Source organism: Elephas maximus, chromosome 23, assembly GCF_024166365.1.
Source record: "Elephas maximus indicus isolate mEleMax1 chromosome 23, mEleMax1 primary haplotype, whole genome shotgun sequence".
Lineage (NCBI taxonomy): Eukaryota > Metazoa > Chordata > Mammalia > Proboscidea > Elephantidae > Elephas > Elephas maximus.
In genome coordinates this window covers 891,895-906,389 of record NC_064841.1, presented here as the reverse complement: position 1 = coordinate 906,389, position 14,495 = coordinate 891,895, and the positions used below count along the sequence as shown (strand labels likewise).

At 49.2% G+C, this 14,495-nt stretch overlaps 1 protein-coding gene across 3 annotated transcripts in view; it reads left to right on the top strand.

Annotated features, from left to right (window-relative positions):
• LOC126066566 (schwannomin-interacting protein 1-like) overlaps positions 1–9,556 on the top strand; it is a 42,333-nt gene extending 32,777 nt beyond the window's left edge. Inside the window, exons 1-2 of one of the 3 annotated variants that reach the window (XM_049867757.1) lie at positions 8,055–8,225; positions 8,639–9,556. In XM_049867757.1, coding sequence (XP_049723714.1) covers positions 8,657–9,556 — 900 coding nt within the window. In that variant the 5' untranslated portion in view covers positions 8,055–8,225; positions 8,639–8,656. Of the gene's footprint in view, positions 1–8,054; positions 8,440–8,638 lie in introns of those variants that run through there. The other 2 variants (XM_049867758.1, XM_049867756.1) reach the window with 2 other exon arrangements.
• Positions 9,557–14,495: the final 4,939 nt, after the last annotated feature.

Here is a 14,495-nt window from a genome sequence, read left to right as displayed (position 1 = left end):
TGTAGCATCTTTTTCTTCACCACACTGTAAGCTCCAAGAGGTGCAAACACGGTGTTTGTCTCATTTGCCAGTGTATCCTCTAGTGCCTCACATGTACTAGGCACTCAATAAATGCTTGTTGCATTAGTAACAGTCGTGGGGTATAAACTTTAAGATTTTTTACATTGTAAAGACTGTTTAAATTCGACACATTGTCAAATCACATTCCAGAAAGTTTGTATCCATCAGTTGATAAACCACCACTATGTGAGTTTTTTGATCACACCCATCCTGTCACTGAGCAGTATAATCTTAAATAACTTTTAAATATTTTGACAGGCAAAATAGTGCCTCATTATTATTGAAATTGCCTTTCTTTGATTATTAGTGAAGTTGAACATTTTTCACATATTTGACAGCCTCTCATATTTTCTGTGATTTCTCAATTCTTGGCAGGCTGCTTTTATTGAACCTTTTTGGGGGGTATTTGAGGGGTTATTTAGATTAATTATCTACCTACAAAATAATGCCATCAAACCTACTGAACTTCATTTGAAAGTCTGGGCAATTTGGGAGATCCTGCTCCCCAAGGTTTATGGGTAGTCTTTAAATAATTCTCCCTTACTTTGGGAGACCATATAATTTATCATCTAAACTGGGACACTTTTGAGAGTGAAGAATGGCCCCATCAATAATTATGCCAGGACAGCAGGTATAAAGCAGGACTGTCCTGTGCAAGCCAAGACGCGAGGTCTCCCTAACCTTACCAAAAAAAAAAAAACCTTACCAGCCCCCTTTAATTTTCATGCAGACTTAACAACTCTGGGATCTAAAGCCAGACCAGAGGTCCATGTGAGGGTCCAGGGATAAGCTGAGGATGGAGTGTGCCTTTTGTTCTGAATTTTAGTATGGTGCCTTTGCTGTGCTTTTCAGTGACTCGGTAGCTCAGCCCTGGCATTCCCTGTCACCCCTGCTGCTCATTTCACCCCCTTCCCTCACCTGCCTGACCCTGGGAGGCACTGGGGTTGCAACTCATGAAACTTAGGGAGTTTCTAAGGCTCAGATCCACCACCCCTGTCAGTTTGTCATACTCTGGTGCTTTGCATATTGCTATGATGCTGGAAGCTATGCCTCCAGTGTTTGAAATATCATCAGGAAGGCCACCCATGGTGGACAGGCTTCAGCAGAGCTTCCAGACTAAGACAGACTGGGAAAAAGCTATGGCAATGTACTTCTGAAAACTAGCCAATGAAAACCCTATGGATTATGACAGAACACTGTCTGACTCACTTGCTTTGGACCCATTATCAGGAGGGATTAATCGCTGGAGGAGGACATTATGTTTGGTGGTGGACTCAAACATGCTGGTGACTGTGAGGATGACCCAGGACTGGGCAACATTTTATTCTGTCATCATGAATTGGAGCTGACTTGATGGCAGCTATGTATTCACCTCCCTCCCTCCCTCCCTCCCTCTCACATAATTTCATACAACTCTCTTCTCATGATGAGGCTAGTGGCCCAATGAGCTGAAGGAGCTGCCTTGTCCGTAAATGCAGAGCTAGTCAGAGGCACAGTCAAGGCTCCCAGAAGAGCTCTCATCTATTCCACAAAGCTGCCTCCTCCTTCATTTTGAGACACATTCCTCCTTCTTGCACTGCACTGATGATCAGGGACTGATTACCCAGTAACCAAGGCATACACGGCTTAACTGCACTTACTAATCTGTAGTGCACAATTTCACTTGTTTTTCACCACACCTGAAACTCATGTAAAGTCGTGCACTACAGATTAGTAAGTAAACATTTCAGCCTGTGCCCACCTTGCTCACTGGCTGATCCAGCAGTGACAATGCAGCTATATTCTGACTTTATAATGCTTCCAAAGTTATGTCAAGAAGTAACCAAAACAGAGCTTTCACTTCCTGGAGCATCTTGCGAGGATGTTCTTTTCTGACAAGTGTAACACATCAAAGTACAAGGCGCACAATTTCTGAGGCAGTTCATCCTGCATTGGGGTCACGTCCACATGGGCTTCAGTGCCCGTCACAGCTCTTGCAGTGCACCTACACACATCCCCAGCTTTTCCTAAATGTCCTTTTAGGCAATTGACACCCTTCAGCAAAGCTCAAAACAATAGATTGAGATGCTCACAGACTTGCATTTTCAAGAATTGCTAGGAAGATAAGGAAAGCGGAACAGGATGGCAGAAAACTTCCGGAAAAAAGGAGAGATCGGGAGCATTTAGATAGCTGAACTTTGTCAGTGCCACCCAATCTGAGCTATGACTTTATTAGGAAAGAACAGGAGGCTCCTCTTCCAACCTTGCCAACAGAGAGCAAATTCCCTACCAATGCAATTCCCACGGCACTGTTGTGCAGGTTGTGGACCGCATACCTCCAGGGGGCGCTATTCACACTGCCGTCTACTTGAATGGTACCAAATGGTCCCTCCTGGCAGTTCACAGTCCTACTGGCACTGTGCAGGGCACAGCCTGTGCAGCCATATGCTGAGACCCTGACTGACACCCTTTATGTGACTTCCCTGATAAAAGCACTATCCCTCTGATGCTGTGAGGGTTGCTTCATTTGCCAACACCTCCAGATTTTTCAGGGTAACCCTCATTCCCAGCATACATTCACCTACTTTCTGTAAGTACTGTAGTATTTGTCAGGTCAGGTGTTCTGGTTTCAGATTTGGAAAATAGGTTATTGGTGCCATCTTTTATGTGCTGAGTTTTGCCTAGGCTTTGCCATTTCATTTTTACTGAGGAAAACATAGGAAATAAATCAGGACTTCCAACCTGCTCCTTCTGGTTCCAACCCCTGCATTTCTAACAAGTTCCCAGGAAATGATACCTAAGACTCACCCGGGGATCTTATTAAAATGTAGACCCTGATTCAGTATGTTTGGGGTGGAAATGCAAATGATCAGCAGGGAACCTGTTAGAAATGGAAATTCTCAGCAGAGCAGGGAAGTTAAGGTCCACTCATTGTCTCTGCAGTGGAGAGAGAGGGAAATCCATGCACCCAAGAGGGCCGGTTTGCCTGGTGGGGACTGACCACGGTTTTGAATCAGTGGAGGAAACAATTTTATATCTTCCAGCAAGGAAGTCAATGAAAAGATTCGAAGACATCTTAATACAATTTCCCAGAGTTTCTCGGATGAAATCATAGGTTCTTCAGGCTGGAAGAAGCCTTTGAGTTCATTCACTTATTCACTCATTAAATTCTTACTAATTGCCCGACACCGTGATCATGCAGTCCAGGCCTCTTCATGAGGAAACTGAGGTCACAAAGTTGGTCAGAGACGCGGCTGGAAATGAAGCCCAGATGTTCTGTATCCAGGACACCGACCCCCACAGGGCTGCCAAATACCCCACGTAGTTACATCCAGGTGATGAAACAGGACAGCGTCTGTATATTGCATGTGACTTGCATGTAATTCCTGCAATAAAGGTGAACTGTAAGCCCCTTCGCCAGCCCTGTCTTTATTGCTCTAAATGCCGCAACGTAGAGAAGGTTCAGTGTTAGGGCTAATCACTTCAGAATTAGTTTGGGAATTTTGCAAATTAATATTCTCCCACCCATCACACTCCTTATGATTTAAATATTTCAATCATGTCCTTTCTTAAATATTGCCTTTCAGATTAAAATCCCATAAATAGCACTGACCTTGAAGAATATTAACTTCAGTCTTCTTTAGCCTCACCGTTTGAGCATTACCCTGGACAGTTTCTGCTCACGACAACATGAATACCCCAGTCTCACAGTGGCTTCCTTCTTAAAGGATTTGTTTTTTGGGGAAACTTTAGGTATGTAGTTTATAACAATGTGAAATTTCCTTTTCTGAGGTAGCTATACTCATCCTTTACATAGTTAAATCTCCCAAGTTGCTGAATATTGAACTTGTTGATGGCTGAGGAGGTGGAGAATGAGTGAGCAAAGGAGAACAGCTGCTCTTGCCAGCTTCCTCCTTCTCTGCATAGACATAAATGCTGCCCAAGCCGCCTCGGTAGGTGAGGCACTGAGATCTAGATGGACGTTGCTGCGAGGAGACCTTTTCTGACAGTTTTGCTAGGTAAATTCATCCAAATGCCTCTGGACTAAGGGACACTGAGCTTTTAATTGAGTGACTATGAACAAGGATTCTGAACTCAAACTACACCAGTTAACCAGGTGATTCTGACTAGTGGTGACCCCATGTGTGTCAGAGTACCACTGTGCTCCAAAGGGTTTTTAATGGCTGATTTTTTTTCAGAAGTAGATCGCTAGGCCTTTCTTCCCAGGTGCCTCTGGATAGACTCGAACCTCTAACCTCACTGTGAGCAGCCAAGCGTGTTAACCGTTTGCACCATGCAGGGACTCCGAAGTCACGCTAAAAAGAAAAAAACCAAACCCACTGCCATCGAGTCGATTCTGACTCAGTGACCCTATAGGACAGAGTAGAACTGCCCCATAGGGTTTCCAAGGAGTGGCTGCTGGATTTGAACTGGTGACCCTTTGGTTAGCAGCCAAGCTTTTAACCACTGTGCCACCAAGGCTCCAAAGTGAAACTACCTGGGCTCAAATTCTAGCTAGTTTACCAACCTTTTACCTTGTGCCTCAGCTTCCTCTGTAAATAGGGATAATAATAGTTTCTTCCTAGGTTCTTGAGGATTAAATGAGTTAGATTTTATTATTATCATTTATTAATTCTAGAAATTAATAGCTACTGAGTTCCTACTATGTTCCAGTTCCCAGGAACAAGACAGAAATGGCCCTTCCCTTCAGGGACTTTTTTCAGACTAGAAGCCCTGGCCCATTAAAGGGTTATGAAATCTGTGTAGTAGATGAGACCAGATTTTGTTTTAAATGACTAGAAGAGAATTTTACAGAGTTGTATGAAACTTTTCTCCAGTTACTATATGGAAACCCTGGTGGCATAATGGTTAGGGGCTACAGCTGCTAACCAAAAGGTCCGAAGTTCAAATCCACCAGAGGCTCCTTGGAAACCCTCTGGGGCAGTTCTACTCTGTCCTATAGGGTTACTATGAGTCAGAATCGACTTGACGGCAACTGGTTTGGTTTTTATATTTTTATATATATGTGTGGCCTGGGTCTTGATCTGAAGTGCATTTTGCACTGTGAATTGCTATTGAATATTTAGATGTGGTCTAGTGGAGAAGAGAAGCAATTAAACAAGAAACCTGGACACAGTATGTGTGGTAAGGGCAGTGGGAGCCCTGGGAGCAGCCACAGGTCCCTTGACCAAGTCCCGCAGGTACAGGGCACCAGGCAAGGCTTTCAGGAGGAAGTGGCCTTGAAGCCGAGGCTTAAAGGCTAAGCAGAAGTTTACCAAGGAAGTTGTGGGGTGGGGTGGGGAAGGTGGAGAGCAGTTCCTTTAAAGGCAGTGGGGAGCCCTGGGGGGTTTTAATGAAGCAGGAGAGAGACTTGTTCAAATTTGAAGTATAGGAAGGTCACTCTGGCTTCGCAAGGAGAATGGACAGAGTCAACTAGGAGACTGTTCAGTAATTTCGGCAGGACAGACGAGAGTGGCCTAGGTTGGGGAGGTGTCAGTGGGGTGCAGGGACATGGGTATTCAAAAGGGACCTTGAATTTAGGTGTAACTGACAGGACTTGGTGACTGATGAAGAAGGTGCTGGAACTGGAGGGAATGGGGCTGATGTCCACTTGTCCCTCACCTCTGACTCTAATTTACAAAGGTGTTAGAGGACAAATCCAAGTCTTTAAGCTCCAAGCTCCTAACCTGAGGAAACACTCCTGTAAACAGGAAGACAGGGCCTTTCAATCACTTTGCGGACGGACCATCGCTCCATCCTGCTGGACGTATCTGCAGACGGTTGCCGGCCTAGGACTTGGCAGGGCCTCCTGTTCCAACGTGGGGTGGTTCTTGGCAGGAGACGGACGGACGGGAGTCTGAAAACAGAATGGAAACTGGGCCAGCCAGGCACCTTCCATGAAAAGAAAAAAAGGAAACCTGGTACTTTCCTATCTGATCCAGAATATCTGGTCAGAAAATCATTTGAAAGTACAGATAATTCTAAGACGTTTCTATTTGGTTTTGAAATGCCATGCATTTTTGGCAGCAGACTTACCTTGCCAAATATTTTTCTCAGGCCTTATTTAGCATTCCCTGAACAGAGACCATCTGGGCAGTAGGGGGGTGAGCCGGGGCCCAGGAGGGAGCCTGGGTGGGTGGCTGGGGAGGTCCTAATGTTTAAAAATTGGGCTGAGACCACAACTCTCCCCTGTCACCCCAGTGGATCAATACCTATCTCTCTACCTGAGTCCTGCTGCAGAGGGGGAGCGTTTTCTGACCCAAGTCTTGCCAGGTCACATGGTAATTTGAAAAGCAGCTATCTAGTCCTCAGCAAGCAATGTCTCCTACTGGCACCTCTGACTACTCCACAGGGCCACCTCCACGCAGCAGGGTGGCAGCCAGCTGACCAGGGCTCAGAAAAAAAAAAAAAAAAAAAAAAAAAATTTTTTTTTTTTTTTCAGCAACCTCAAAATCAAACCATATTTGGAGCACCAGGCAGGGCATTTACAGATGTGACCATAAAAGACATTTTAAGTCATAATCAGTCCTGTTTTACGTAAGAGCTGGCCAGACCAGAAGGCCTCTTTTCCTGTTATTCCTAAGACAGCAGCTTCCAGACTTGTAAAGGGCCACCTTATCTTCCATGGCTCAGGTCCACCTAAGAGTCACGTCTCACCGAAACCCATGAAAGGGTCTCCACAGAGACATGCCCGCTGGCAGCCGCTCCCTACTGAAGAATCCTAGGCATCCCCCTGTTCCTCCATCCCGACTTTGCCAAGGCCGGGAGAGGGGCCTGGCCCCCAGGCCGGAGAATTCAACTGAGAGTAATTAGTAACCGGCCCAAATCTGGAAGTTCAGGGAAGCTGGGCTTTGCCAGTCTCTCTTAAGTGTTGCATTTCATAATCAGAGAGCAGCCCTAGTTTCCCTGTTCGGAGAGCTCAGAACTATGATTCGAAGGAAATTTTTATAAGGTGCTCTGTGACCCACCTTCGTTTTCCAAATGTCGGTATCTTTCACTTCATTGAGCTTTCTTCCTAAGGAGATGGGCTGCCACACTCAGGCAGCCCATGTGTTTTGAAAAACCCAGCATAGGTGTCTTTGACTCAGTTTCCCGAAAACTTTGCAGAAGCGAAGACCTTGTACAGTGCCAGGAGCGCTGCCACCCGACAGCCGTGTCTCCCCCCTTAACGTGTCCTTGATTTGAGATGGCAGAAGAGGTCTCTTGATGCTCGTCCCAAACCTTTAAAGCTGATGTCCCCAGCCCCTCCCCCGTCACCATGCCAATCTCAGCCCATCTCACCACCCCCCAACACACACCTGGCTGAGGTCACCCTCACCCTGCCACCGGGAAGAGGAAGGAAACGTGAGCTTAAGCAACAGGTTCCGCCCACACCGAACTTGGAAGGGAGCGGGCAAGGCGACGGGAGCGGGGCGGCGGAGGGAGAGGAAGCGGGAGAGGATGGTGGAGGGAAGAGGTGGGGCACGACCACCGAGCACGTCACTCGGGCTCCTGCACGGGTGTGTGTTGGGGGGGGGGGGTCCTTCACGGCGTCACTCGGGGACTTCCGCGTGGGTGTGGAGGCGCCGGGCTTGCGCTTTGGGGTACCCGGAGGCTTCCGTGGGTACGAGCCCCGTGGAGACGGATTGAGAAGCGCTAAGAAAACGCGAGTGTGTCTGGGTTAAAGCACAACACGTCCCCAGGGCGCCGCCCCTGCTCGCTGGCCGGGTCTGCGCCCCCGGAGCCCCGCGGCCCCGGAGCCCCGCGCCCCCTCGGCCCGGCCTTTCCCGGCCTCTCCGCCGCATCCCCTCCCCAGCCCGCAGCCGCGAACACCGGGGAGCCGACTGCGCCGCGCCCGGCCGCCTCTGGGCATGCTCGGTGGCCGGACCCGCTCCGCCGGGAGGGCGCGTCCTCCTCCCCCAGGGCGGCGGCTCCCGCGGCGGCCGCGCCCGACCCGGCACACCCCCGGGGCCAGACGGGGGCCACGCTGCCCGGCGCGGGCGGAGACGGCCCCCACCCGAGCCGCCCCCACCCGAGCCGCCCCCACCCGAGCCGCCCGGCGAGCCCAGAGGAGGCGCCGGCCGGGGAGGCCGGAGGGCGGGTGAGCCCCGAGCTGCCTGCGGCCCCGCAGAAAGTGAAGCTCGGCTGGCGCGGAGCCGGCCTCCCGGGGCGGGCCGGCGGGGGGTGGTCTCGGCGCCGGGAGCCAGGTGCGAAATGAGGGGCCGCCCACCTCCTCGCGTTCCCGCCCCCCGCCAGTTCTGATCCTCTGGGAAAGTGCCCGGCTCTCCGAGAATCCTCGGGGCGGGGTGCAGGGGCGCGCGCGGCGCCAAATGGTTAAAACAAAGTCCGCGCGCGCGCCGGGGTCCCTCGTCGGAAAAGTGTGCGCGCTGGGGGCTGGGCACCCCCTTTGCCAATTTGCGGGTTAGTTTCCCCGAGGAAGTCCGGTTGGGGTGGGGGTGACTAGGGAAGCCTCAGGCCGGTGCGGACTCCCGCCCCCAGGTCTCCTTGGGGGCGCGCCTGGGCCGGGTGGGCTCGGGGCACTGAGCCGGGCGTTCGCGGCGGGCGGCGGGCGGCCGGAGCGGGCTGGGCCCGGCGACTCACTCTCTGCCTCCTCCCCCAGGATTACCGAGAGGATGGGATGGATCTAGGCAGTGACGCCGGCAGCAGCCGCAGCAGCAGCCGCGCCAGTTCGCAGTCCAACTCCACCAAAGTCACCCCTTGCTCCGAGTGCAAATCCTCGTCGTCGCCGGGGGGCAGCTTGGACTTGGTGTCTGCCCTGGAGGACTATGAGGAGCCCTTTCCGGTCTACCAGAAGAAGGTGATTGATGAGTGGGCGCCGGAGGAAGACGGGGAGGAGGAGGAAGAGGAGGACGAGCGAGGGTGCCGGGATGACCGCTGTCCGGCCCGAGAGCGGGGGGACGTGAGTGCCCGGACCGGCAGCGGCGGCGGCGGGGGCAGGAGCGCCACCACCGCCATGCCGCCCCCCATGCCTAACGGTAACCTCCACCCGCACGACCCCCAGGACCTCAGACACAATGGCAACGTGGTGGTGGCCGGCCGGCCGAACGGCCCCCGGGGCCCCCGCCGGTCGCTCCAGAAGCTCCAGCCGCCGGGAGGCCGGCGCGGTGGCCGGGGCCCCACGGCGCGGGCCCTAGGCCTCCAACCCCCGGACGGCGGGACGTGCGTCCCGGAGGAGCCCCCGGCTCCCCCCATGGACTGGGAGGCGCTGGAGAAGCATCTGGCGGGGCTGCAGTTCCGGGAGCAGGAGGCGCGGAACCAGGGCCAGGCCAGGACCAACTCCACCTCCGTAAGTTGGCAGGGTGCGTGCCCACACGCGCGCACACACGCGTACACACCCCGCGCAGCCCGCACGCCCCCTCCCCTCGCTCCCGCCCGCCTGCGGCCCCATTCATCCTTCCCCGAGAGCGGGGGCCGGCAGCAGAGGCCGCCTTCTGCTCCCCTGGGGTACAGTTGCTCAGTCTGTGAGCTGTCTGGGTTACAGGATGGGCGGAGGGGAGGGAGGGGCCGCAGAGGGTAGCGGAAAGTCGGTTAGTGGAACCGGCGAGTCATTTTGATGGAATTACTTAAGGAGACAAGGTTGTGAGTCACTTGCCTGAAAATAAATCCGGGGAGATTTTGGCACAGAAGCCAGCGCCGGCGGGTGATATTTCAAATCTCAGTAGTTGGGACTTTGTCAAGCGTGGGGGGTCTCCCTTCCTGGCCACTGATGTCTCGCCCGTGGATAGGCCGTGCTTGTGCGCACGCACACAGCCGTCTGCCCACTCCGCAGGGCCGGCAGCAGGGTTTGTTCCACCTCGCCTTTGAGCTTCTGTGTTTGGATGGGTTGACCGCGCTCCTTTAAGACTGTCCCTCGCTCTAACACCGGAGCTATTCTTGACCTGGGGGAGCGGGGTGAATTGCCCTGCCAGGATGAGGGAGCCTGATTCACTCCCTGTCTGGTGAATTCCTCCTGGTTTTGAGAACTGAGCTACTTGCATTTCCTTACCGGAGGCTGCTGCCTCAAAAGAGGAAAGCCAGGCAGGGAGGGGTGCTGGGTCGAGAGGGGAGGGAAGGGGGCGGGCTGCATCCCTGATAGGAAGCTCGGCAGGTTAGTGTTTGTCTGACACCTTTTTTGCCCCTGAGATAAGAGCAGATGAATGACTCAGAAGAAAAGCATCATGAATGTGCGCCCCTCTTTATCACTGTTTTACGATAAAGCAACAGTTGTAATTTGAAATCTTTAATGGTGTCCCCGAGTGGGGCTGAAGGGCAGCTTCAGTAGCTGCTGTCTGCGGGTGGCGGTTCTGTGGGGTGTGGGAGAATGCTGGCCTCGCAGGTGCAATTTCTCTACTCTAGGGCCCTGGGTCTACTGGAAATTGGGTGCGTGCACTTCTGACTTCAGGGTTGAGGTTGGAAACTGCGTTTCACAGAGAAATTGACACGGTTTCCATCAGAGAGAGCCTTTGGCTGACAGAGCTCTCTGGTCAGTGCCCCTTGAGAAGCTACCTATTAAATTAACACACTCGTTTTAACCCTAGCCATTTAGGAGTGTACCATGGCCTCTAGCAGACAGGGAATCCTTCCATTACAGCCAGGCTATCTCTTGTACCTTATGAGAGAATCCCGCCTTTCCTGTCAGTGCTGGATACAGAAAAATTCCTCCCTAGGCTCCCTGGACTTGAGCAATGATTTGAAGATAAGCAAGAGTTTCATTTACCCTTGCATGACATTTATACATTCCAGAGAAATTTACTAATTGGGTGTTTTAAAATACTGTTATAGACATGCTCTGTCCTGTAGGGTTGCTATGGGTCGGAATCGACTGGATAGCAAAGGGTTTTTTTTTTTTTTTTTTTTTTGGTTGATAAACATACAGATTTATGGTTGGATGGTGTCAGTGAGCACCATTTTTCAAATTATTAAACAAAATGTTACTGGGCACCCATGTATTAGGTGCTGTACACCAGGTGTGGTTCTAAGTGCTGACATTACACACCCGCCTAGAAGAGGGCCTGCATTCTGGAGTGGGGGAAGGGACAAAGACTGACTCCCCACGAGGAGCTGAAAATTAATGGCTTACCTGACAGCCCCCTTCCCCATACACACACCTGCACCTGCTTATGGTCACGACTTCATGAATCTTTTTGGCCAGTCTTTGAAACAAAATGTGCCTCCTCTCCTGGAGGGGACACTTTGTATGTTGGGGTGCTCTCCCGAAACTGTCCCCTCTGGGCATTTCCTCCACAAGTCACACAGAGAAATGTGGGTCCCATTGCTTAAAACAAATATGTACAGAAAAATGGGGGGGGGATGGGCTTTTCAGGTTGTTTAATATTTAATTTTTCCATGTTTTTGGTTTGTGTCTAAACAAAATTATTAGGCAGTGTAGGTTTAGAATAGCGTTTTTTCAAACTGCAGGTTACTCATGAAATCACCTTAGCATTAAAAAAAAATGAAATAGAATAGAATGTACTGTAGCCATTGCAAGAATTTAGTCACAGTATGCTTGGTTTTATGGAACTTTTGTTTCGGTTTTATATATACACTGGATCACAATGTAAAATTTATTTCTCACTGTGGGTCTGGTGGCTGTCTTAATTTCTTAGTGCTGCCATAACAGAAATACCGTAAAAGGGTATTTTTAACAAACAAATTAATTTTCTCACAGTTAGGAGGCTAGAAGTCTGAGTTCAGAGCGCTGGCTCTAGGGGAAGGCTTTCTCTCTCTGTTGCTTCTAGGGGAAGGTCGTTGTCTCTTCAGCTTCTGTTCCTCGGTTCCTTGGTGATTTTCATGTTGCCCGACATCTGCCTTCCCCATCTGTGCTTCCTTGCTTCTGTGCCTGTTGTAGTTAGGTGCCATCGAGGCTGTTTGGACTCATAGCCACCCCATGTGACAGAGTAGAACTGCCCCATAAGGTTTTCTAGACTGTGATCTTGCAGGAGTATATTGCCAGGTCTTTCTCCCTCTGCCACTGAGTGGGTTCGAACTGCCAGCCTTGACAAGGATGCCTTTTATTACCACTCCTATTTAACATTGTGCTGGAAGTCCTAGCTAGAGCAGTAAGACAAGAAAAAAAAAATAAAGGGCATCCAAATTGGTAAGGAAGAAGTTAAACTGTCCCTATTTGCAAATGATATGATAATATACAAAGAAAACCCAAAAGATTCCACAAGAAAACTACTGGAACTAATAGAAAGATTCAGCAGAGTGGCAAGATACAAGATAAACATACAAAAATCAGTAGGATTCCTATACACCAATAAAGAGAATGATGAAAAGAAAATCAGGAAAACGATGCCATTTATAATAGCTTCTAAGAAAATAAAATACTTAGGAATATATTTAACCAGGGATGTTAAAGACCTATACAAAGAAAACTACAAAACACTACCGCAAGAAACCAAAAGAGACCTATGTTAATGGAAAAATATACCATGCTTATGGATAGGTAGACTCAAAATTGTGAAAATGACAATTCTACCCCCAAAAATCCACAAATACAGTACAATCCCGATCCAAATACCAACAACATTCTTTAAAGAGGTGGAAAAACGAATCATTAACTTTATATGAAAAGGGAAGAGGCCCCGGATAAGTAAAGCACTATTGAAGAAAAAGAATAAAGTAGGAGAACTTGAACTACCTGACCTCAGAAACTACTATACAGCTACAGTAGTCAAAACAGCCTTGTACTGTACAAGGACAGATATACATTGACCAATGGAACAAAATTGAGAACTCAGATGTAAATCTATCCAACCATGGTCACCTGATCTTCAACAAGGGCCCAAAGTCCATCAAATGGGAAAAGTCAGTCTTTTTAACAAATGGTGCTGGCAAAACTGGATGTCCCTCTGTAAAAACAAAAAAGAAGCAGGACTTATACCTCACACCATACACTCAAAATGGATCAAAGACCTAAATATAAAACCAAAAACTATAAAGATCATAGAAGAAAAAATAGGATCAATGCTAGAGGCTCTAATACACAGCATTAACAGGATGTTGTTGTTAGGTGCCGTCGAGTTGGTTCCGACTCATAGCGACCCTATGAACAACAGAATGAAACACTGCCTGGTCCTGCGCCATCCTTACAATCGTTGTTATGCTTGAGCTCGTTGTTGCAGCCACTGTGTCCATCCACCTCGTTGAGGGTCTTCCTCTTTTCCTCTGACTGTGTGCTCTGTCAAGCATGATTTCCTTCTCCAGGGACTGATCCCTCCTGACAACATGTCCAAAGTATGTAAGACACAGTCTCACCATCCTTGCTTCTAAGGAGCATTCTGGTTGTACTTCTTCTAAGACAGATTTGTTCGTTCTTTTGGCAGTCCATGGTATATTCAATATTCTTCACCAACACCACAATTCAAAGACGTCCATTATTTTTTGGTCTTCCTTATTCATTGTTCAGCTTTTACATGCTTATTATGCGATTGAAAATACCATGGCTTGGATCAGGCGCACCTTAGTCTTCAAGGTGACATCTTTGCTCTTCAACACTTTAAAGAGGTCCTTTGCAGCAGATTTGCCCAATGCAATTCGTCTTTTGATTTCTTGACTGCTACTCCCTGTGTGTTGATTGTGGAGCCAAGTAAAATGAAATCCTTGGCAACTTCAATCTGTTCTCCATTTATCATGATGTTGCTCATTGGTCCAGTTGTGAGGATTTTTGTTTTCTTTATGTTGAGGTGCAATCCACACTGAAGGCTGTGGTCTTCGATCTTCATTAGTAAGTGCTTCAAGTCTTTTTCACTTTCAGCAAGCAAGGTTGTGTCATCAGCATAACGCAGGTTGTTGGTGAGTCTTCCTCCAATCCTGATGCCCCGTTCTTCTTCATATAGTCCAGCTTCAGCTTCTCGGATTATTTGCTCAGCATACAGATTGAATAGGTACAGTAAAAGAATACAACCCTGACGCACACCTTTCCTGACTTTAAACCAATCAGTATCCCCTTGTTCTGTCCAAACAACTGCCTCTTGATCTATGTAAAGGTTCCTCATGAGCACAATTAAGTGTTCTGGAATTCCCATTCTCTGTGATGTTATCCATAATTTGTTATAATCCACACAGTTGAATATTTACATGTGTCTGTCAGTCTGGTTGGTGGGTCAGTTTGTCATACTGTGGGGGCTTGCGTGTTGCTGTGATGCTAGAAGCTATGCCACCCGTATTTGGATACCAGCAGGGTCACCCATAGAGGACAGGTTTCAGCTGAGCTTCCAGACTAAGACAGACTAGGAAGAAGGACCTGGCAGTCTACTTCGGAAAAGCATTAGCCAGTGAAAACCTTATGAATAGCAACCGAACATTGACATTAACAGGATACAAACCATAATTAACAATGCACAAACTCCAGAAGATAAACTAGGTAACTGGAGTCTTCCAACTGCCAGCCTTTCCGTTAGCAGCCAAGCACTTAACCATTGCACCCCCGGGGCTCCTTCAAATAAGCCCACTGCTGTGAAGTCGACTAGGAC